Raw genomic sequence first — 25,348 nt, forward strand, 5'->3', positions numbered from 1 at the left:
TTCGTCTTAAATATATTGTTAATTTTGAGCTGATGAATGATATGTAAAAATTAGATCTACAGGGAAGCAAGTCACATTGTACTGATGGGGGCTGAATGTGATAATTAGAAAGAATCAAACATTAATATAGTTCAGGGTTGTGGGGGACAGAAGTCCATTCCAGAACCAACCCTAGACAGGATACCAGTTCACCTCATGGCAGATTATCCAATCTAATGTGATTAACTCTTATGGGACCAGTTTAGACTTTTCAGTTAGCCTAATGCACATGTCTTTGAGGTTTATATAGCGTGATAAGGTGGGGTGCTCATGAGAAGCCTCTTTATACAGACTGTACACTAGAAGCGAGCATTTTCCAAACATGAGAGTTTTCTTCCAACCAAAATAAAAGATAAGGAGGATATCGAAAGAAAATGCAGCATGGAGTATTACAAAAGAAATGATGTCTACCATTAGGCCTCACTATAGAGAATAAGGTGGCCCAATCTAACTTCAAAGCGCCACACAATCCTTTCTCACCTCTGACCTTCTTCTTCCTCCTTCTTCACCCTGCAAGATGTCACAATTCATCTCCCAACTCTAGGCTCATCTGCAAAAGGCTTTGGACACACTTTTAAAAACTTTAATAGTAAGTAATACATCCAGTGTAATATTTGCATTGCTGGGAAGTTCATAAAAAGCTGAGGCCACAAGTCAGTCCCCTTCAAGAGTCTCCTGTTTTCACTTCTACCAGAGTTGCCTGTCGAAACTGCAAATCCCAGGCATACTTGTGGATGTTGAAATCTGCTACTAGCTGCTCATCTGGAGGACTCGGATCTGCTTTCTCCAAGTCTTCCAGCTTTCCTTTATTATGGAACCCTGTCCTGTTACGTTACCAGCCTATTACATATACACCCAGGCAGGTGTTTAATATCACTTCTTGGTAGTGTTTGGGACCACATTCTGGATTTGGATGGGATGGGGTGTCATTGCAGTGTGACATGTCATGGCTCACCTCTACACTGAATAGTTAACACTCAGTCCACACAGCCTTTTTTGTGCTTGACAATTATCTTCTAAAAAGATTGTGCTTAGTTCTTGAATTCTTTTCTTTCTTTCTTTCTTTTTTTTTGTTTTAATTTTTCAGGACTGAAACTACAAAGCAGGTTGCATCTAAGAACTACAGCCAGTCACAAAAAAAGGAAGGTAGATTTAGCGTTCTAAATCAAATATTTTCATGTAAGAAGAAAAAGGCTGACCAAAAGACTGTTCATAAGGACAAGACTAGAGACAAGCATTTACAGGAAGAAACCTCAGAAGTGGATGATATAATTACAACCTTTGATTGTATTATGGATACATCAGACAAGAAATCTTTTGAAGAGACATTAAACAGCAGTGACTCCAGAAAGAGTAGCACTGAAGGCCAAAAGTGTCTGCTCCCAGAAAAAAAGCCACCCAAAGAATTCAAAGGACTTCCTCCTATCCGAACTCAAAGCCTGCCACCAATTACACTTTGCAGTTCCTCACAGGTCAATACCCAAAGCACTGTTTCCTTCTCCTCATGTAGCCAGATCCCCTATCATTTTGCACACAGATCTCAGAAAAGCAGGAGTGAACATGATTTATATGATAACAGAATCAATGGTCAGGCAACACTGGACAGTACTTGGAAACCAGAGCATAAAGTCTGGACTGCTTCACCATCTATGAAGCTCCTGGATGGATTTCTTCAAGACCGATCCAATCATCTGGAGCTGTTATATCCTCCACATCTTCCACATTTGCAGAAGAATGGGCAGGGTAAGTTTCCTAAAGGTCTGAGTGAGTTATGAAATTATTAACTAAAGCAAGGTAAAGGGTACTTGCTAAAAATATAAACAAGCTAGATCCAGCTGCTTGTTTATTATGGAAGTCGATGAAACATAAAATAATGCCAACACACTCTCTTAAAGCATTGCCTGTTATGGTTTGCTCTAAAAAGGTGGGCGGACTAGCATGATTTTAAACTTTCTCTTTATGAATTAACTTTTAACATCTACTGAGATTTATTTCTCTAAATATAATGCAAGTTTGTAGTGGGTTTCAGCAGTAGGCCAGGTAAGCTTGTCTTGCTATCGAAATTGACAGATATGACATACGAAAAGGCTGATCATGGCCTCATGGTCATGAAGTACAAATTGGTGCACCTATTTTATGTGCTGTGTTCCCATAGTCATCTCCTCCTGGAGCTGAACATGCAGCTTTGTACTCACCAGCCCTCCTGGTGTGCTGGGGAGGCAGCATAAAGAAGAAGGACGCCTTACACCTGGACAAACTGGTGAGGAAGGCAGGCTCTGTTGTAGGCACGGAGCTGGACAGTTTGACATCTGTGGCAGAGCGACGGGCACTGAGCAGGCTTCTGTCAATCTTGAAGAATCCACTGCATCCACTGAACAGGATCATCTCCAGACAGAGGAGCAGCTTCAGCGACATACTGCTGTCACTGTCCTGCTCCACTGACAGACTGAGGAGATTGTTCCTCCCACACACTATGCAACTCTTCAATGCCACCTGGGGGGTAAACGTTAACATTATACAAAGTTATTGTCTGTTTTTACCTGCATTTTTATTACTCTTTAATTTAATATTGTTTTTGTATCAGTACGGTGCTACTGGAGTATGTGAATTTCCCCTTGGGATTAATAAAGTATCTATCTATCTATCTATCTATCTATCTATCTATCTATCTATCTATCTATCTATCTATCTATCTATCTATCTATCTATCTATCTATCTATCTATCTATCTCAAGCTGCTTAAACCAGCTCATAATTCTGCATCTTGGACTTATGCATCATAAGCTGTCAGCTTTGAGATTTCAATTCCACTATCTGGAGCTTTTCAATTGTTGAATGGAATTTTAGATTAAGGAACCATCCTAGCAGGTAAAACAGTTAATAGATAAATTGATTGCTAAACTGATTAGCATGTCTGCCTCATTGCTCCAGAGTTCTGAGTTTGAACCTTTGCCTCGTTTTGTATGTTCTTTCTGGGTCTTCATGAGGTTTTCTTCCAGTTACTCCTGTTTTCCTCTGATATACCAAAGCCTTACATGTTAAGTGAATTGGCAACTCTACATTGGCCCAGTGTAAATGACTATGGGTCTGTTTCTGTGAGTGGTCCTTTGTCCAGGCTTGTCCTTCCCATATGCCATATTCTTCCTGAACTGATTCTTGGCCCTTCAATCTTGAATTGGGGTAGATGAATTTGATAATAGATGTATGAATAATGTGACAGTTACTTTTACATTCATTCATGTTCTTAATTACTGCCTATAGTTTTTGGCCACAAAGAGCAAAAACTGGCAACAAGCATAGGACAAATGTTTATTGCTAAAGATTAAGGCATCTTCAAAAATTAATGAATAAAGGTAAGAAAGAGAACCTAATCATGTGGGCCACCACCACAAGATAGGTGGACTGCTGTCAAGAATGGCTCAATTAGTATAGCCAGGAAATATTTCATTTTTATTTATTTTAATTCATTTATGGTATATTTTCCCATTTTCCTAAGTTGATGGATGCCCACCATTACAAAATAACATGTTCAGTTATGTTCTCATCTAATAGTGGTTTCATGATGGCATAGTGAACCAGAGAACTGGGCTCAAGTCAACACAGGGTGGAGTTTGTATTTTCATTTATTCATGTTTGTTTAATGATTGTACTTTCTTTTAATGTTCATGTTTGTTTAATCTGAGTTCTCTAATTTCCCCCACAATTCAAAATTTAGAATGTTAATTTTCTGGGTAACTCTAAATTGGTGAATCATGATCATGCCCTGTGATGGACTGGACCATGCTCCCTTTTAACTTATACTGCTAGGTTTTGTCTCAAGGTTATGTTGTAATGGAAAAGCACTTTCAGAAAATGGATGAACACTATATAATATAATATAATATAATATAATATAATATAATATAATATAATATAATACAACACCTTACCACCATGTTGCCAATCAAACATATGTATGATTTTGTTGTGAGGCTGATTACCACATTATCGAGCTAGAAATGCTTTTTCACAACAATCCTTTGGTGTAACAATTTTACTTTTATCTAATGGTACTATTTATCTACTTACATACTGCAACAAACAGAAAAAACATGACACACTGTACACCAAAGCAAATAAAGCCTAAACTAGAATATCAGAAAAATTACTGCTATGAATTATCCAAATTCTATAAACATATCTGTGTGCCTTATTGTGATATAAAAGACTAAGTCATGTTTAAATCTGATAACAATCTGATGATCTTTGATTAAGAATGTAATACATACACTAAATGCATGCATTTACAGTAATTACAACATTTCAGACATTATGCCACAGTATGGGGGTTCTGCCAAAAAAGTAAAAGCGAGCATATAGCTTACCGGGCTATGCAAAGCAATTTGCTAAGTACGCCTTTGACTTCCAAACTAGATACAAGTGACTTAAATGACCATTTATTTCACATTAAATTGTTAATTCAAAGAATTTCTGCATTTTATGAAGCAGTCTCTCAGGTGGGAGGAAATAATGAAAAAAACACAATATAAAAACATGAAAGGGTTACAAGAATAATAAGCTTCTTTAGCCAGCCTAATAATAAAGATGTAAATGAACTGGACACTTGCATCTGCTCCTATTCAATTCTAAAGAAAATGTTTGTGTATATGTCTTTCTTTCATATAGTTGTCCACCTAGATGGCAGTATGAGCACTCAGCAGGTGATATTCTTGCCAAAAGAGTAAGGGATTTGTTTTAGACTAAGGAAATGTTTAGAATCTGGGTCAGAGATAACAGATGTATTGAAGTGTAGCGACTGTTGTGTTAGCTCTTAGGTCACAGAAAAGTGTATTTCATTGATATTGGGTCCTGAGTGGTGATCCTCTAGGAGGAGAATAACAAACATCTAATAAATCCTTTTAAACTTTATATAGTGTCTTACTAAGATACTTAAAAAGTTGTAGAGTAATAGCATATTTGATTATATATATGCAATAACTGGAGGTGGGGAAGGTTAAGTGACCTGCTCAGTGTCACAAGATGAGTTAGACAGAGATACTGATTGATCCAGCAACCCTTCTGCTTAATGTCCGGCTCTTTAGACACCAGTCCATAATATGTTCCTCCATTGTATGTACTAAAGAACTACAACTTTAACATTATTTTGAAATAAGGAGTGGGAGATGGAATTAATGTTTGCACAGGTGCTTAAGTGTGCTTTTTGACCAGGGATTTGAATGCAGTGTTGACTTAAAAGTATCTTCCTAAATTTTATAGTCTGATTACATTTGTTCAGGAAGGCTGATTGATACCTATAGGTGCCACCATGGCAAGTTTAATTACAAGTGACTTATCAGTATCAACACATAGATCCAGGGAAGAAATCAAGCTAAATTAAAAATGTTCTTCTTCCTTTGTTGCAGATGCAGGAGTGTTCACTATTAACCTAATACTCTTTCTGAAGCATATACTACTTGTCCTGGTCCCAATTCAGAGTTTTCCATCTTGTTGTCCTGAAGTGCAATGGAAAAGAACTCCTCTGCACATGTCAACACTCATTTATTGATAAAAGGCCAAGTTACGGTCATTAGTCAATATAATGTGTATATCTTTGGGATGTGGGAGCAAATCATATAAAAAAAACAATGTAGACACTGGATGAACACACAAACTTCATTCAAACAGTAACTGAGACAGGATAAAAATAAAGTCTCCTGGAACTGTGAGGTAGCAATGTGCCTTTAATGTATGATTTCTTAAATGCCTTTCACAGTCTGGAATTTCTAATTTCAGACAACTATGCAATATTTAAAGCAATACATTAACTCTACAGTGCCTTCAAAATGTATTTAGGCCCCTTCACTTTTTTTTTATATTGCAGTCTAATGTTAATATAATTTAAACTTATTTTATGCCTTATCAAGCAACACTTCATACTCCAGAATGACAAAGCAAAACAAGGGATGTATTAAATATAAAAAACTGAAATATCACACTGATACAAGTACTCGTTACTCGTTACTTAGTTGAAGCACCTTTGGCAGCAGTTCCAGCCTGGAGTCTTCTTGAGTTTAAGGTGACAAGTTTCATACACTTAGATTTGAGGATTCTCTGCCATTCTTCTCTGCAGATCCTCTAAAGATATGTCAGGTTAGGTGGAGACCATTGGTGGACAGTTATTTTTAGGTCTCTCAAGAGTTGTTCAATTTGGTTTGAGTTTAGGCTTTGGCTGGACCACTCAAGGACAGTCACTGAGTTTTCCATTAGCCATTTCTGTGTTGCCTTTGCTTTGTGATTATGGTCACTATACTGTTGGAAGACAAATCTTCAGCCATATCTGAGATCCAAAATACTCTGGAGCAGGTTTCCATTAAGTTTATCTTTGTACTTTGCTCCTATTGGCTTTCCTTCAACCCTGACTACATTTCCAGTTTCTGCCACTGAACAGAAAACCATCACACTTAGAACTGACATCAAGCAACTTGGTGTCATCAGACCAGATAATGCTGTTTTTCTCAATCTTTTTTGCAAATTCCAAATGGGCTTTCCTATGTTTTTTTACTAAGGAGAAGTTTCCATCTGCCCAGTCTGTCATAAAGCCTAGATCGGTGGAGTGTTGCAGTGATGGTTGTTCTTTTGTAAGTTTCACCCATCTGCACACAGTTTAACTGAAGCTCAGCCAGAGTGGCTGTCAGGTTATTGCCACCTCTCTTACCAAGGATTTCTCCCCTAATTGCTCAGTTTGGCTAAGTAAAAAGCTCTAGAAAGAGTCATGGATGTTCTAAACGTAAGAACAAATTTATGAACAATGGAGGACACTGTGCTTTTGGGAAAGTTTATTGTTGCAGAATTTTTTGTAGCCTTTCACAGATCTGTGCCTTAACACAAACCTGTCTCAAAGCACTGCAGACAATTCCTTTGACCTCGTGGCTTGGGTTTTTGCTCTGATACACATCTTCTAACGTGGGGCCTCGTACAGACAAGTCTATGCTTGGGTGGATCTACCATCAGCCATTCTGGGTGCACGCCCATGATACCATGATGGAAGGGGCCTTTTCACCACTCACAATCTTCCACTGTACAGTGAAATCACCAGCATGGACCACATCCTCTGTGTCAATGAAACAATCGGGTGTCCATGTGCTGAAATCATCATGGGAGAACTCCACCGCTGCCCTTCTTCACCACTTGGATATACACAGGCTGGGTGTCCACATGCTGCATTGTTGAAAGTGTGATAAACTCTCTGCTAAGAAGCTCTATTCATTAATTCATCCAGGGACCTGTGGGAGTCTTCATCAGGCCTTGGATGTGTGATTTTCCTACTCATGTCTAATAAATCGAGTTGACCACAGGTAGACTCCAAATTAGGTTTAGAAACATCTCTATAATGATCATAGAATGGGACGCAACTGGGCTAAATTTTAGTGTCAAAGCAATGCATCTGAATACTTGTGTCAAGTGATATTTTGCTTTTTATATTTTTAATATATATAAAACATATTTAAAATTTACAAAATCCTGTTGTTGCTTTGACACTTTGGGAAACTGAGTGTTGCTTGATGAAGGAAAAAAATAAATTTAAACAATTTTAGCATAAGGCTGCAACATAGCGAAATGTGTAAAAAGTGAAGGGGTCTGCGTACTTTCTGAATGTGCTACATATTGGCATAACAATCTTATTTTTCAAAGTCAAATTAGGACAGGGGAAACCAGTGAAACTGGCAATTTTGGAAAATGTCAAATTCTTATAATAATGTTGTGGAAGGATTTTTTTCTCAAAGACTGATCATGTTAAATGCTGTTAATTTGTGATTGATAGAGTGTATACATGAATTTAAATATGAGATTTAGGAAGTTTAAAGAATTGCAAAAAAACAGTAAAGATAGCCATCCATTCAATTCCTTAACGTTGACAGAACAATTATTGAAGATGTGCTTTAAGGGTAGTTAGTCAGTCATTTTCTAAAGCACTTTGTCCCGAACAGGGTCATGGGGGAGGCTAGAGCCTATCCTGTCTAGCATAGATAGATAGATAGATAGATAGATAGATAGATAGATAGATAGATACTTTATTAATCCCAAGGGGAAATTCATATACTCTAGTAGCACCATACTGATACAAAAACAATATTAAATTAAAGAGTAATAAAAATGCAGGTAAAAACAGACAATACCTTTGTATAATGTTAACGTTTACCCCCCAGGTGGAATTACAGAGTCGCATAGTGTGGGGAGGAACGATCTCCTCAGTCTGTCAGTGGAGCAGGACAGTGACAACAGTCTGTCTCTGAAGCTGCTCCTCTGTCTGGTGATGATCCTGTTCAGTGGATGCAGTGGATTCTCCATGATTGACAGGAGTCTGCTCAGTGCCCGTCACTCTGCCACGGATGTCAAACTGTCCAGCTCCGTGCCTACAATAGCGCCTGCCTTCCTCACCAGCTTGTCCAGGCGTGATGTGTCCTTCTTCTTTATGCTGCCTCCCCAGCACACCACCGCGTTGAAGAGGGCACTCGCCACAACCATCTGATAGAACATCTGCAGCATCTTATTGCAGATGTTGAAGGACGCTAGTCTTCTAAGAAAGTATAGTCAGCTCTGTCCTCTCTTGCACAGAGCATCACTATTGGCAGTCCAGTCCAATTTATCATTCACCTGCACTCCCAGGTATTTTTAAGTCTGTACCCTCTGCACACAGTCTCCTCTGATGATCACGGGGTCCAGGAGGAGCCTGGGCCGCCTAAAATCCACCACCAGTTCCTTGGTTTTGCTGGTGTTCAGGTGTAAGTGGTTTGAGTCGCACCATTTAACAAAGTCCTTGATTAGGTTCCTATACTACTCCTCCTGCCCTCTCCTGTTGCAGCCCATGATAGGGTGCAAGGCAGGAACAAACGGTGGAGAGGGTGCCAGTCCATCGCAGTGCTTTAAGGGTAATGATTCATTAAACTGTGAAGTTTCTAATTTGCAGTATCTGAAAATGGTCAAAGACCATTCAATGAAGATCTAAAGATTTATCCATCCATCATCCAACCCGCTATATCCTAACTACAGCGTCACAGGGGTCTGCTGGAGCCAATCCCAGCCAACACAGGACGTAAGGCAGGAAACAAACCCCGGGCAGGGTGCCAGCCCACTGCAGGGCACACATACAAACACCAAGCACACACTAGGGACAATTTAGGATCGCCAATGCACCTAACCTGCATGTCTTTTGACTGTGGGAGGAAACCAGAGCACCTGGAGGAAACCCACACAGACACGGGTAGAATATGCAAACTCCACGCAGGAAGGACCCGGGAAGTGAACCCAGGTCTCCTTCCTGCAAGGCAGCAATGCTGCCACTGTGCCACCATGCTGCTCTTCTGAAGATTTATTTGAGTAATAATTACATTAGTCAGATATTAGAATTTTTTTTGTGTTAGTTTTTGCAACATATGAGCTCCTACAAGCTTCACTTAGAATAGGATTAAGTTGCTTTATCTTGTGCCATATTTAACTTTGTACAATGAATTAATTTACTGAGCTCACTTATTTCAAAGCAAGGTCACAGGATGTCAGTGTCAGTTCCATGTGCACTTGTCAGATGACTCTGGATAGAGTGCCAAAATAGTATTCATTAACAGGTATTTACAATATTTACTTTTACAATAACATTTCCAGAATGGCTTGGTAGCTGAGTATTTAGTCCTGCAGCCACACAGCTCCATTTGACCTATGTGACATGGCACGTTAACCTGCTGATTGTCAGTCATTGTAGCTTTGTTTATTTTATTGGATCTGTGCAGTATAATGCCTTATGTTTTTGTACTTTCCTGCTGCAAACAAATTTCTCTCTGGGATAATAAAATCTAATTCACCTAACCTAACTGACTGACATTCAATATAGGATTGTTTCCTACCTTACATGCAATGCTGCTGGAATAAAATTTGGTCACCCATAGTCCAAGAATGGATAATGCTGGTTTATAAAATGTATGGTTGGAATCAAATCTACAGTTTTTAAAAAGCTCTCTGTCCCCACTTCCTTTTAGAGCATAATTCCACATTCTTTTATATTTCAGCATTTCATTTTTGCTTCAAAGAGTGAGCATAATTATTTAATTATTGAATAAAGGTATACAAAGTTTTGTAGCAGTCATATCAAGGTACATTTGTTTACTACCGCATAAATCCCTCACCACAATCAACAAAATAAATTATTCTGGTAGATGTCAGCTGTTATTTAAATCAAGTACTTCAACAAAAATATGGGGATACAGGTGGACAGATGGATGGTGGTTAAAGAATTTCTTCATGCAGAGAACCAGATATTAACAGAGAAAGTTACCAAGAAATGCAGTAAATAGCAGTCTAGAAGGGTTTTGAAAAGAGTTAGGCAAACTGGGGCTGAAAGTTGAGGTTAGCCTGAATAGGATGTTGAGTCAAAACGTTAATTATGTTCTTTTGTAATGCTACCCTTCTAGCAGTTTCAAGATCTTCTATCAATTGAACTATTCCAGTCTCCAATGCTTTTTCTCTGGTTGTCATTCGTCAGTTCACTGTTATTTTTTCATTTCACGCTCTCTGTAGCCAATTGGCAAAGCGTGTGTTCCCATCTTTAAGGTGCTTTACCCATTGCAAGTGAAAGTCTATATAAATATTGAACTCACGCATGAATGTTAGCTGCAGAGATTTAGTCAGAGCATGTGGACTAAACTACATGGCCTTGACAGCCACTTTCTCATTGTTGTGCTGCCATATATGACAGACTAGTATTAATACAGCAACCAGGAGAAGAAACGTAAGTTGAGGCCAATGTCAATTTCCAAAACCTGGAAACCCATCCTATCTTTCATATGAATTCAAACAAGAGAAACCAAAAATCAATTGTAAAATATGCAGAAAAGAACTTTAACTATCCATCCATCCATTATCCTAACTGCAGGGTCACGGGGGTCTGCTGGAGCCAATCCCAGCCAACACAGGGCGCAAGGCAGGAAACAAAACCCGAGGCAGGGCGCCAGCCCACAAGGGACAATTTAGGATTGCCACACAAACCCACACAGACACGGGGAGAACATGCAAACTCCACGCAGGGAGGACCTGGGAAACGAACCCAGGTTGCCTAACTGCAAGGCAGCAGCACTACCACTTTGCCACTGTGCCGCCCGAAATTTAACTAGAGAATCCTAAACAAAAAAATGCATAGTAACTAAGAGATTTGTTATGATTTATACACAAATTGAGATAGGTATGGAGCTGCTGTGCCAGTATTTAAAGCTTCAAGCTAAAGATATCATAATGCACGACTTCCAGGATAAGCTCCTTAGCAACTCATTGTTGCATCCAGGCAACAGAGTCTAATGATGCCAATGTCCTGGAAAAAGACGTAAAACAAAATCAACATACTTAACTATTATTTAAATAGTAAGAAGAGTGGAAGCGAATTCTGCAGAAACAACAGAAAGGCAGCAAAATAAAGATAGGACATGTTATAACTGGGGTATATCATTACACTCATTAAACTAGCTGTGTGTAAGTTTTCATTCCAGTACAAGACAACTGATAGAACTGTTAAGAAATCAATCTTATCAGATTTTCCGAGCACATTTTATTGGTAAGTCATGTATGTTCATCACTTTTTGTGCAACCCCTGTAACATTGCAGAGTGCATAAATAAGTGCATGTGCTGCATTTCTTCTTCATCTTTATACAATTAACTATTTTACATTTACAATAAATGATCGAGGCACATAGTGGCTGCAATACTGCCTGCTGCACTTCAATGTCACCCCTTACAACCTCCAAATCCAACTGTAAAGTGACAGTTGCAAAATATACTGGTAACACTGTGGTGTGCGTAGGTGTTTTTTTTTTGTTTTTTTTTAACTTAAATGCATTTATCATTCTAAAGTAGTGTAGCCAGGTTGGTTTCACTATGTGAAGCAGGTTACTTTTTTAGCACTTTGACATTTGATGCAGCTGTCAAATTTAAAGAAAACAATGAAGATATTATAATTTTTTGTTGATTGACAGAATACGCTTCCTGTCATAAGCTGCTCTGTCTTAACATAATATATTTTTATTATTACAGTACACTGCTTAACTACCAAGTTTAGCAAAGCCTCAGAGTGCCTACATTCTAGTCAAAGAAAAGAAAACATAGCAGATCATTATATCAATATATTGAGACAGAGCTAATTTTCATTGTTGAAACAGAAATGAGTAAATCAATGTATATTCAAAAAAGGTAGCTATAAATGAAATGCAAATGAAAAAGTAAATACAAATAAATTGCAGCAATAGTACACTATGTTTAAACATATACTCTTGAGACATTTAGAGTTTTGACAAGGGGGTTCCCAAAACTAATCAGTTGTTAAACTGAAGAGTGTCTGATATGAATTCAGGGAACAGGCTGCTCTACTGAAGTGTTTCTTTTTCTTTTCAATTCTAAATGAGCTCTGTAACCTCTTACTGTGAGTGACTTTTCTCTTTCTGACTCTTCTCTACTTGTCACTTCCAGCTACAAAAAAGATCTTATCAAATTTGCTGTGAAATCTATACAGAATTGCAGTAAATCTAACAGAGGTGCTCTCTCATTGCACTATACATATAAAGTATTTGACTTTTTGTTTGGCTTTAAAAGTTTACCATGGCAGAATAAGTTGGTTGAGCACTAGTCCAGCAGAGGTCCACTCTAGTTTAGATTCGCCATTTTCCCTAACACAAGCATGTATTTGGAGATGTGGGAGAAGATACAATGAAAACATGGAGAATATGGAAACCCCACACAATTATTTCAGCAGCAAGACATGCTTAATTTGTGAGACGGCAATCCTAATTAATGATTACTATTTTGTTACAATCTTTATGTTTTTTTTCTGGAATCACAAAAAAGATTTAATTTGTTTATGTTACTGGATGTCTTATTTGTTCTTGTTTATCACATACTGTATTTTAATTACAATCACATTACTTTAAAAATATTACTATATACAGTACTGTTTTTATGAAGGTTGTTTCATTTTTCAACATTATAAGAAAATACTGGTGTTTTTTTTTTTTTAAACTTTGTAAATACACATTACCAAGGTTGATGCAAATACAAATGCACCTGAGAAAGAAATTATTATGTTAAGAATTTAATAAAGGTGTATTTTAAGTAAAACCCCAAAAAACAGAATGCCTTTTGTAGCAGAAGTTTCTGTTGTGCTTTATATTAAAAAAGTAAGTCCGGCCATCAAATCTATTTTGTCTTTTATCTGTTATTTTAGGACAGAATTCACATCATTTGTCCACAGACAAGCTAAAAGTGAAAGAGGTGGCACTTACCCGAAGCTTCTTAGCGCCCCTACCTGATCACTTCACACACAGATGTAAGTATGATAATGCAGACTGTTGGGCGTGAATTACTCACATACACAAGTCCCACTAACAAAACTCATCGTGACCCTGAGCAAGTCACTTAACCTGGCTGTGCTCCAGTCATCTGTAAGCTATTATGCTTGTGCTGATGTTTAAATTATTCTGGGAATCATTTGAGCAGACAATTGCCTGTCTTTAAAAAATATCTGTTTTTCATGTGAAAATAAATATTTTTGTATCATATAAATAACTCATAAGCAATAGTACTCTATTTTGTTCATGTTTGTAAAAAAAACCGACAGTTTTCTCACTCTGATGGCTATGCCTAAGAGGTCATTAAAGAGTAGTATAGGGTGCAAATCAGAACACCAACTATAAATAAGAAGCCAGTTTATCAGAGGGCCGAGTTTTGCACTCAGTTACTATCCTCTGACCATTTCTGAATTTTGTTCATGTGCATTTTCTTTGGGTGATCCAGTTTACTCTAAAATTCCAAGCATTCACAGTACTTTATGCACTCTCCATGACAGACACCAAAGGACAGACATGGCATTCTTTTAACACCTGACTATTTGTTATCTGAGTTTTTCAATGCAAATACACCCCATTAGGAGTTTATTCAATTTAGTTAGTCAGTCAGTCATTTTCCAACCTACTATATCCTAACTACAGGGTCACAGGGGTCGGCTGGAGCCAATCCCAGCCAACACAGGGTACAAGGCAGGAACAAACCCCGGGCAGTGCACACACACATATACACACACTAAGGATAATTTAGGATCGCCAATGCACCTAGCCTGCATGTCTTTGGACTGTGCGAGGAAACTGGAGTACCCGGAGGAAAACCCATGCAGACACAGGGAGAACATGCAAACTCCACGCAGGGAGGTCCCAGGAAGTGAACCCAGGTCTCCTTACTACGAGGCAGCAGCACTACCCACTGTGCCACTGTGCTGCCCTTTATTCAGTTTAGTTCATCTTAATTTACATAGCATACTTCACCAACTTTAAGTTGAAGATTTATAAATAGATAGATAGATAGATAGATAGATAGATAGATAGATAGATAGATAGATAGATAGATACTTTATTAATCCCAAGGGGAAATTCACAAAATTGAAAAATGTAATACTGTAACAGTAAAACATACAAAACTTTTATATGCAAGAATGCCATACATATTTTATACATATGCCATACATATTTTAGTTAAATAAATAAATACAGAGAATAACATTGTTTTTTAACATATACATGGAAGCTTGCTTAGAAAATATTTGACTAGATAACAATGTTGAAAACCTCCACTTTGCAGCTCTCCAGAAGAAAATAAATCTTTCTGGGGTTCACAAAGGGTACAATTAAGCCTTGTTCGCCATGTCTGCGTTAGCCAGTTAGGATATGCTGAGGTCCTGTAGGAGAGAGGAGGAAGAAGTAAGTTCCAACAGTGAGTTACTCATGAAGAGTACAAAATAATTTGTGGAGAGCTGCACAATGATAGCTTCCATTGTTTTAGTGTAACCCTTGAGCTTCCTTAGGTGCCAACCACACAATGGAACAATGATAAAGACTATTAATCTATTTAAGTAATTTTAACAGAATTCTAGAAAAAAATTAAGTCAACTCTTTATTGATGTCAGGAAAAAGAATGAATCAATTGATGTTAATCAGTCAATTAATTAATTAGCTGCTTTGCTTTTAAATTTCAGTAAGGCTCCCATTTTATTTTCCTTACCTTTTTCTCCAAATTGTGGAGTTACTGGTTATCAAGCTAACTTATGCACACTTGTTTAAAGAAATAGTATAATATAGTTTATAACTAAACCAAAGGAAAACAGAAATAGAATAGATTATATACAGTTAGGTCCATAAATATTTGGACAGAGACAACTTTTTTCTAATTTTGGTTCTGTACATTACCACAATGAATTTTAAATGAAACAACTCAGATGCAGTTGAAGTGCAGACTTTCAGCTTTAATTAAGTGGGGTGAACAAATCAATTGCATAAAAATGTGAGGCAATTAAAGTATTTGTAACACAATCCCTTCATTTCAGGGGCTCAAAAGTAATTGGACAATTGACTCAAAAGCTATTTCATGAGCAGGTGTGTTCAAGTCCGTCGTTATGTCATATCAATTAAGCAGATAAAAGGCCTGGAGTTGATTTGAGGTGTGGTGCTTGTATGTGGAAGATTTTGCTGTGAACAGACAACATGCGGTCAAAGGGGCTCTCCATGCCGGTGAAAGAAGCCATCCTTAAGTTGCGAAAACAGAAAAAGCCCATCCGAGAAATTGCTACAATATTACGAGTGGCAAAATCTACAGTTTGGTACATCCTGAGAAAGAAAGCAAGCACTGGTGAACTCAGCAATGCAAAAAGACCTGGACGTCCACGGAAGATAACAGTGGTGGATGATCGCAGAATCATTTCCATGGTGAAGAGAAACCCCTTCACAACAGCCAACCAAGTGAACAACACTCTCCAGGGGGTAGGCGTATCGATATCCAAGTCTACCATAAAGAGAAGACAGCATGAAAGTAAATACAGGGGTGCACTGCAATGTGCAAGCCACTCATAAGCCTCAAGAATAGAAAGGCGAGATTGGACTTTGCTAAAGAACAAATAAAAAAGCCAGCACAGTTCTGGAAAAACATTCTTTGGACAGATGAAACCAAGATCAACCTCTACCAGAATGATGGCAAGAAAAAAGTATGGAGAAGGTATGAAACAGCTGATTATCCAAAGCATACCACATCATCTGTAAAACACGGTGGAGGCAGTGTGATGGCTTGGGCGTGCATGGCTGCCAGTGGCACTGGGACACTAGTGTTTAGTGTTTATTGATGATGTGACACAGGGCAGAAGCAGCCAAATGAATTCTGAGGTGTTCAGAGACATACTGTCTGCTCAAATCCAGCGAAATGCAGTCAAATTGATTGGGCGGCGTTTCATGATACAGATGGACAATGACCCAAAACATACAGCCAAAGCAACCCAGGAGTTTATTAAAGCAAAGAAGTGGAAAATTCTTGAATGGCCAAGTCACCTGATCTTAACCCAATTGAGCATGCATTTCACTTGAAGACTAAACTTCGGACAGAGAGGCCCACAAACAAACAGCAACTGAAAGCCGCTGCAGTAAAGGCCTGGCAGAGCATTAAAAAGGAGGAAACCCAGCATCTGGTGATGTCCATGAGTTCAAGACTTCAGGCTGTCATTGCCAGCAAAGGGTTTTCACTCAAGTACTAGAAGTGAACATTTTATTTCCAGTTATTTAATTTGTCCAATTACTTTTGAGCCCCTGAAATGAAGGGATTGTGTTAAAAAATACTTTAGTTGCCTCAGATTCAGATGCAATTGATTTGTTCACCCCACTTAATTAAAGCTGAAAGTCTGCACTTCAACTGCATCTGAGTTGTTTCATTTAAAATTCATTGTGGTAATGTACAAAACCAAAATTAGAAAAAAGTTGTCTGAATCCAAATATTTATGGACCTAACTGTATAAAAGATGGAAGCTGCCACAAGCTTAGCTCAGTTTCCTAATCAGAGCTACCTACGACACAATACAAAGCCCACAGAATCTCCAGCAGTGGTTTGGCATAGAGCCAGCCTGTGAAACTATGTGTGATCACCAATGCCACCCTCCAACACATGCTGTCAGACTATAAAATCTCTCTAGCACAAGGTAGGTTCAGATGGCAGCATGAGCAGGTGCTCAGGAAGCTGGCAGAAATGGTGGAGAAAGGATGGCTTTAAGCCCCCTACGAGAGACAAGCAGCAAACTAGCAGATTTCTTTTCGCAGACAGGGTGAGTTCAAGGATAGCTCCAGCAGAAGACCAGCACCTTAACGTCTGACTCCAGGAGGTGGACCTGGGCAGGAAACTTCACTTCCCAGAGGAGATCTATAGCTCTTCAATGCAGCCAGACATAGTGCTGTGGGTTGCAGCTATAAAATCTGTGCTACTGGTTGTACTGACAGTGTTATGGGAAGAAAGGGCAGAGGTAGTACATGACAGGAAGAGAGTAAAAAGCTCAGAACTGACCAGAGTCCAGGGAAGCTGAATGGTGTGTGAGGCCCTGCCCGGCTGAGGTGAGAGCCAGTGGGTTTGAGGGCCCATATACAACACACCTGCTCAAGAAACCGGGTTTAAAAGGAGGTATATTACAGAAGGCAATCAGGGAATTGTTGAAAAAAACATAGAAGGGAAGCTTTTGGCTGTGGCTGAGAGGGAAGACAGAGCTTGGAGAACGGGTAAATCTTCCTCAGGAAAGGTTAACTGCTGGAGGGTGTCAGAAAGATGTCCCTGTTCACTACTCCAACACCAGGAGATGTTCTGAGATAATAGGTAAAACATCAAGGAATGGTGGTTCCCAGCTGATGACACTGCAGCTGAATGAGAAGGCACCAATGGAGGTGTGTCTGGTATAGAGCCGAGTATGTATAAAGGGAGACCAGATTAAATCTAACAGACAGATATATAACAAAGAACAGGCTGTTCTTAGTTCATTTGGAGGTCTTCTGGAATTTCTTGATTTTGTAAGCTTACACTTCTTGTATTTCTCTTTTGGAATTTTACTGTGACCTCATTGTCAGCTTGCCTTTGCTCTAATGCACAGCCATAGGTGAGAGAGAGCTAAACAGTTACACTCACGCTGAAAGCTGTCTTGTTGCCAATTTCGTCAAAGCCTTGTAAATGCCAGAAGTTTACTGAGCAGCATTACTCATGGGGTTGCTACTCAGTAACAATTAAACCTAAGAAAGCAGCTTTTTGGCTGGCTGGTTACTTTTTCCTTACAGTTCTAATTTAGTTTGACACCACAAATGCTGTTTTACAATACCAGTCATTTAAGGAGAAGTTGTGTGGTCATTGTTTCACTGGAGTGCACTCACGGTCTATGCCAAGTTGGTCCTTTGTCTATGCGTATACTGTAGTGTGACATAGTCTTTCTCGGCTCTTTGTTGTTTTCTCTGCAACTTTGCAAAGAAAGTGTGAATATTTCTGGGGACCCCACTATAACAAGTATATAGATGCCTGATATCCCTTTGTTTTAAGAAATGTAATTCTCCTAGTTTGACTTTGAGGGTATCTTAGTTATACCCCATGATTTCAGAAGGATTCCAAAGATTTTAGCTTCAAAACCTCTACATATACAAAAAAGGTGATCTTCTAGGTCCCTAAAACATAAGGTTCTTGTCTCCAAAGCAAACAAAAAGACAAATGCAGCTAATCTTTAACGAATGGTGTAGCTTCTTCTGATTGAAGGTGATGGTCAGTTCTTTCTTATTGAGATCTAAGTGTGTTCATCAGCAAGAACAAGAGTTCAGTTACAAGGTTACGATGAGTGTCCTTTTAGTGTCTTGTAGTTTAGTGATAAACAGAGATGTCAGTTCATCTTTGAAATTCAGTAAGCAAGCTGAGCAAATGTTGAGCTACAGAACTCAACCACTAAAAATAAGTGTTCCTCACGAATGCAGGTGGGAGGCAGCTGACTTTCTGCATCTCTGTCTAGTTTGTTCTTCTAGTAAATAATGAAAAATAGAACAATTCTCAGTTTGACCTCCACTGATCACAATTAAAATGGTGATTTTCCATCCATTATACAACCCGCTATATCCTAACTATAGGGTCATGGGGGTCTGCTGCAGCCAATCCCAGGGCGCAAGGCAGGAAACAAACCCCGGGCAGGGCGCCAGCCCACCACAGGGCACACACACACACCAAGGACAATTTAGGATCGCCAATGCACCTAACCTGCATGTCTTTGGACTGTGGGAGGAAACCCACGCAGACACGGGGAGAACATGCAAACTCCACGCAGGGAGGACCTGGGAAGCGAACCCCTGTCTCCTAACTGCAAGGCAGCAGTGCTACCCACTGCGCCACCCCATGGTGATTTTCAACAAGAAATATTAACAGCTTTTTGGCTGAAATTAGAAGAAGCTAGAATTAAATTAATCATGATTCATGACTAATTTTTACAATTAGGTGGCTCTGTAAACACAACACTATGGAGACTGTTATCTGGCTTGGCACCAAATCAAAATAATAATTGTGTTCAGGTCATATAGTTAACCTATTCTGCTACCAATCATTTCTTTAGTACTTAAGCTTCCTTCAGAATAGTGAACACTGATGGGTAGCCATTCCCGTCTGTCAGTTAAACAGCTGTCTAAATTAATAAGTTGCTTTTTTAACATGGGTGCCCTGTACATGATTAGCTCCCACCTTATGACCAGTGTTCTCTGTGATCCTGAACTGGATAAGTATGTTCGAAAATGGATGGATAGACTTTCTCAATCATAATTGATTTGAGTTTTAAAAAGGACATTTATGGAACCTTCTGGTTTAGCTCATGTTGCATTCCTGTCTACTCTCTCTTTTTTTTTAAAAAAAAGTCTTTCAAAAATGATTCATTTGTGTCTTTATGTATATTAAAAGTAATCATGTTGTCCCTTTCTTTTTCTTTTGCAGTTTCATTGCCTTTAGATAACATCTCTCAGGGTGTGAAGAAATCAAAATCTTTGCCTTTAAATCCTATACAAAATAATATTGCCAGTTTGTCTCCTGCTATTACCTCACAGTCCCATAGAGATGGGATGCCTCATAGCCACTCACTGTGCAGTTTTCTTCCTAGCATTTCCGGTGACTCTATCAGAACTGTCCGTGTTCTCCCAGCAATTCCATCCCGAAAGAACCCAATCCCAGTACAGATGACAGAAGAACTATTAACATCTGTGAAAGATTCAGACCACAGTTCCTAATCCTCGATCTCTGCCAGATGTCCGGAAGGTCAATTTGAATCCTAAATTCACTGTGTAGCTTACGTATAGCATACATTCCAGTGCAGCACACTCAGACATTCATATCTCAATAAAGAAATCACTAGTGGTGTAAAATACACAGTTTAAATTTATCATCTATTTTCATTGTACAGTATATAAATGTTTTTTAATCTTATATAATCTGCCAGAGCATAAGGACAATTTTTAAGCAGACTGATTTTGCTGATTTGTTTATTTGTAAAGTTATGAGCAAAATATTTTTTCATATTTGTACATTGAGGATTCCAGTTCCAGGAACCTCTATTTCTAATTGAAGCGGAAAAATTCATGTCATCTTTATTTCTTTATTTAGCATTAACATTGCTAATTTTGGGCACTTCATGGAATGCATTTTTGCATCAATAAAATGTTTAACGTATCTGCTTATCTATTCTGAATGTTTTTTTTTTTTTATTTTTCAGTATTAATAGAAAGACCTGTGAATTACTTGTTCCTTGTTTTAAGCTTGATCATGTGGAGAGTAGGATCAGTCAAGACAAGGTTTTCACTTTAATCCTGGCCTCATTATAATTTGCAGGCACACTAAAATTTGAAATTTATACTTCTAGCTTTCCTAATATTAACACAGTTTATATCCAGCAAGGTCACAAATGAGTTCAAGTCTATAAACACAGCTTCAGATGATCTTACTCTGGATAAAATTATGTTTTGCTCATATTCTCTGTGAAATATGGGACATACACACTAATGGGAAATTTAATGTGAGCCCCCTTTCTACTAGTAGCTATCAGTGGAACAATTTAGAGATAACTTTCTTAACTAAAATCGAAAAGATGTGACAAAATGCTTTCGGCTGATTTGTTTATATAAAATAAAATGTGGAAGCCAGGTCAACCAGAAATGGACATTTGTGGTCACATTGTTGTAATGAAATGTGTGAACGTTAAAGACACTCTGGGCTTTCATATAAAAGGATATTCAGGTGAAGACAGCAAATGAATGAAGACAGTTCTTGTATTGATAAGCATGTGGATTGTCAAATTATTACATGGTACCAGAAGTGGGGTCAAGTCATAAAACATGCACTTAACCACAAAACAAGGTGGATTTAATTAAACCACTATGAACATTTTAATTGAAGGGTGATATGGACAGTGTGTGGGAAATTTTTAAACAGACATTTTTATTGCATCTGAAAGTGGCTACCACTAACAACAAAAGTTGTGAGGAGAAAGTTGCCTTTTTATTGACCATAGCTGAATCTCAAGCTATTGAAATTCCAAGATGACACTGATGGAAATAATTTTGACAAAGTAATTAAGCTGTTTGATGTTTATTGTTTACTACGAAAAAATTAGGTGTCTGAAAGACGTTTCCTCTGCTGAGTTGAACTGCTTGGAGAATCAATAGATGCTTTTGTCACAGATTTAAGATTGATATGGCAATCGTTCAACTATGGAGAGATGCAGTCATCCATTATAAGAGACAAGTTTTTCACGTGTATGATAGAAAAGTGTGCGGATATTTACTAAAGAATGGGAATTGACATTGCTGTTTGAATGTGCCGAGCTGTGGCACAAACATAAGTGCAAGTGTGCATATTTGAGCAGAGCATCAATGCAGCACAAGCACCAGTGTTGGAAATATCAGCCATTGATAGGGTGCAGAAAGATCAGTCCCAACAAGTTTGTACATTCATCATTGATAAAAAAAACTCATCAGAACATATACGTTATAGACTGCACTTGTTGTGTGTAATGGTGTAATGTCCAGAAATTGTCAGCATATGGAAAAACTTGTGCAAAATGCAGGAGCAGAAACCGCATTGCTAAAGTTTATTTTTCTTTATGTGATAAAATAAAAGAGATAATAACATGATAGTGGAGTGAGAAGTGGACAATCAAAACATAAGTGATTTTTTTTTTTTATTGTTAAGGTTGACAATAAAATAGTAAAGAAAGAGAAACCTCACAAAGAGACAGGGTGGTATCTATTGTAGTGAATGGTGCTGCACTGAATATGAAACTGAATACAGATGTAAAGTCAAATTTGATAACTTTAAGGGATTACCATGCACTTTTGCATAAGCCAAGGATAGAAAACAAGAACGTGGCATAAAATGAACTGACGATTAACACCTAATGTGTACATAAATTGCAGGTACAATACAAAAACATAAAAAAAACCTTGGACCTTTGTTGTAGAGCCAAAAGGAAAAGAACCATTACTGTGAGGATACGCGGCTAGTGAAACATGTATTAGCTATTTGAGATCAGACTAAAAGCAAGCACAAATACTTGCAGTCCACACCAGAAGATAATGAGGAACATGTTGAACACACACAGTACTGGAAGATCCTAGCGTTTTTCATGGAAGTGGAGTTACAGCTTTCATATAAATTATTAAATGAAAAGATACAGTAAAGCCTGTGCTTCAGGCTGTAAAACAGATACCCATACATCTTAATCAAGAGTTACAGCATACGAATACAGAATTAGATTTCAATAAAAAGAGCAGCTGAATGGTTAAACTCCATGGTCAGTTGCTAAAAAACCAAATGGAGCCCTAAGAGTCTGTATGGATCCAAAAGACCAAAATCAAACTATGCTTAGAGAGCATTATCACATATTAAATAGGGCTGACATCCTCAGTGAGATGACAGGAGTGTAAACTAGATGCATCTTGTTGCTTTGGCAGTTGTAAGTTGAAAACAAACCTGCAGCACTCTGTAACTTTAATATACCCATTCGACTTAGTGATATCAGTGCCTCCCATTTGGGATTTGTTTGGCACTTAAGATTTTTCATTGCGCCATGGAAATGATTTTTGAACGTCTGAAAGGAGAGAGGGTGTATATTTATGATGTGATCATCTGCACAAATACCCAAGAAAAGTTGAATGAAAGAGTTTGCAAAGCTCTTCAAAGGGTACAAGGACATGGTCATAAAATAAACAGAGAAAAATATAAGCTTTCTACTCGGATATCACATTCCTTGGTGACAGCCTTACACCTGCAGAGGTACAGCCTCTAACCAAAGACATGCCAGTACCAAATGTTCAGAAAGCCCCACAGAGAGCTTCAAGTAAGGATAATTACCTGAGAAAATCTGTGGCAAACCGATCTTCTACTGACTCACAAAACAACTTCAGTCAAAAAATGTGTGGTAATGGTAAAAGCTACATAATGAAGAATGGAAAAAATTAAAAGACTTGTTACTGAGCTGGTAATGGTTTTCTTTGCCCCAAGTAGAGAACATGGGATACCATTGACAGTCTGGGTCTGTTTCCCCTACTTGAGTGTCATGTTTGGCTGTGAGAGGTTGCAATCCTATATTTTTGGATTACATTTTATTAAAATAGAAACTGTTCATAAGCCACCTATCACTATAAGTCAAAAGCACTTGAACAACATTACACCATGTATACAGCGAATGATGATGAGATTACAATGCTATAGTTACAGAGTATCTTCTAAACCTGGGAAGTATTTGGTTGCTCTATCTAGAGCAATGAATAGAAGGTCATGACAGCCGGAAGAAATTACCAGTCAGGTTCATATAGTTATGGAGGCCATTCCTGTTAGGAAAACACTGAGAAAAAGAATAAGAACAAAAAAACACTGCAGACAGTTATTTGCAAAAGGGCATAGGGCTAATGCAGAGTGTCTGGCCAAAACAAGCCTGTCTACAGTATTATTCCTTAGGAAAACATTGGCAGGTATAGAAGGACTGCTGTTGAAAGCTAATCAAACTATAATTCCAACCTCACTGAGAAAAGAAGGTCTTCAGAAGCTGCACCATGGAAATTTAGATTTTGAGAAAACTAAGCATCACAACAGCCCTGGGAGAAGGTAAGAAGAAATGTATTTCAATTTGAGGGCAAAGACTACCTGTTACTGATTGACTATTTCTTTAGTTATCAGAAACTGTAGTCCTTACTAGTCCCACTACAATGGGACAATTTCTCACAAATTCAATTTTTGCCTGACACAGCATAGCCAGTGTGGTTAGTCTGATTATAGCTCACAATATTCCAGTACAGATTTTTACAAAGTTTTGCCTGCCTGTGTGAGTTTGAGAATATTACTGTAGGTCATCATTCTCCACTGGCTAATGAGTTGGCAGAAAAATGCTGTAAAACGCCTTGTAAAGATAGCACTAAGAAATACTAAGGATCCTTGTTTGACACTATTAGCGTATAGAACAGTACCTTTCTCATGGGTCAACAGTAATAGACACTAGATCCAAAAATATGTAACACAATCCAGTCATCTGTTATACACAAAATGTAGCATCAAAAATTTACTAGAACTGCTCAGCAAAATCTTTACCTCCACTGAAAGAAATGGACAAAGTCAGAGCGTTAAGCACAGAGCGGGAAGAATGGAATCGTTGGGGCACTGTGCTTCAGGACATGGCTTCAAGATCTTCAACAGTATTAAGAGAGGGAGGTGCCGCTGTGAGGAGGAATCACACTCAGTTACTCAGATCTTCTGAAGAGGTTCTACAGGGCAACCAAGAGGACACACCAGAGGAACAGCACACTCACCTAACAGCAGAAAACAGCAGAAGGATGAAACTAAGATCAAACCTGTTCAGAGTTCAGATAAGGTGTTTCTCAGGAGATCTGGGAGGACTGTAAAACTTCCAGGAAGATTAAACCTTTAATTTTTTTCTTCTTTTCCCTTTTTCCTTCCTCCTTTTTAGTGTCCATACCTGAAAGAGGAGGGAAAGTATTAGAGAAACAACTGTTGCTAACTGTTGTTACTGACACTGTGATCTTGGTAATGTCAAGAGACAGTCATGTCAGATACATTTAGTAAACTGTCATTTTTGTAATTAATTTTAAATGTATTATTTGATGATTATTCTTAATTTAATGAAGATGTATTCCTAAATTTGCCATGGTATGTTATGACATACCAGTTCTCATTTCCTAATGTTATTTAAAACAAAAAGAAACCGTAAGGGTATGTATGAACATTAATAACATTGCAGCTTCTGCACAAACTCGTATTTAAGTGAAGGCAGTTCATGTATTGATAAGTGTGTATTGTCAAAATATTACAACTGAATTAATATTGATAAAAAAATAAATAAATAACAGTTTCTTTTTAATTGCTTTTTGTGTGAGCTGAGTAAAAAAGTCAAGAGTAATCAACTGGCTCTCGCAAAACACCAAAATGAAATGAAGT

General features: G+C 38.1%; 1 protein-coding gene and 1 long non-coding RNA gene across 3 annotated transcripts in view; one reads left to right on the forward strand and one right to left on the reverse strand.

Annotated features, from left to right (window-relative positions):
* ankrd55 (ankyrin repeat domain 55) overlaps positions 1-20,580 on the forward strand; it is an 85,259-nt gene extending 64,679 nt beyond the window's left edge. For both annotated transcript variants that reach the window (XM_039758755.1, XM_039758756.1), the window contains 3 exons: positions 1,127-1,782; positions 13,275-13,376; positions 19,844-20,580. In XM_039758755.1, the coding sequence (XP_039614689.1) occupies positions 1,127-1,782; positions 13,275-13,376; positions 19,844-20,133 (1,048 nt within the window). In that variant the 3' untranslated portion in view covers positions 20,134-20,580. The remainder of the gene's footprint in view (positions 1-1,126; positions 1,783-13,274; positions 13,377-19,843) is intronic.
* Positions 14,502-24,860, reverse strand: LOC120532607. The gene is made up of 3 exons (XR_005634328.1): positions 24,703-24,860; positions 24,485-24,610; positions 14,502-14,777 (listed from the first exon to the last, which is right to left on the reverse strand). It is a non-coding gene; the product is annotated as an uncharacterized LOC120532607 (long non-coding RNA).
* Positions 24,861-25,348: the final 488 nt, after the last annotated feature.

Source organism: Polypterus senegalus, chromosome 7, assembly GCF_016835505.1.
Source record: "Polypterus senegalus isolate Bchr_013 chromosome 7, ASM1683550v1, whole genome shotgun sequence".
Lineage (NCBI taxonomy): Eukaryota > Metazoa > Chordata > Cladistia > Polypteriformes > Polypteridae > Polypterus > Polypterus senegalus.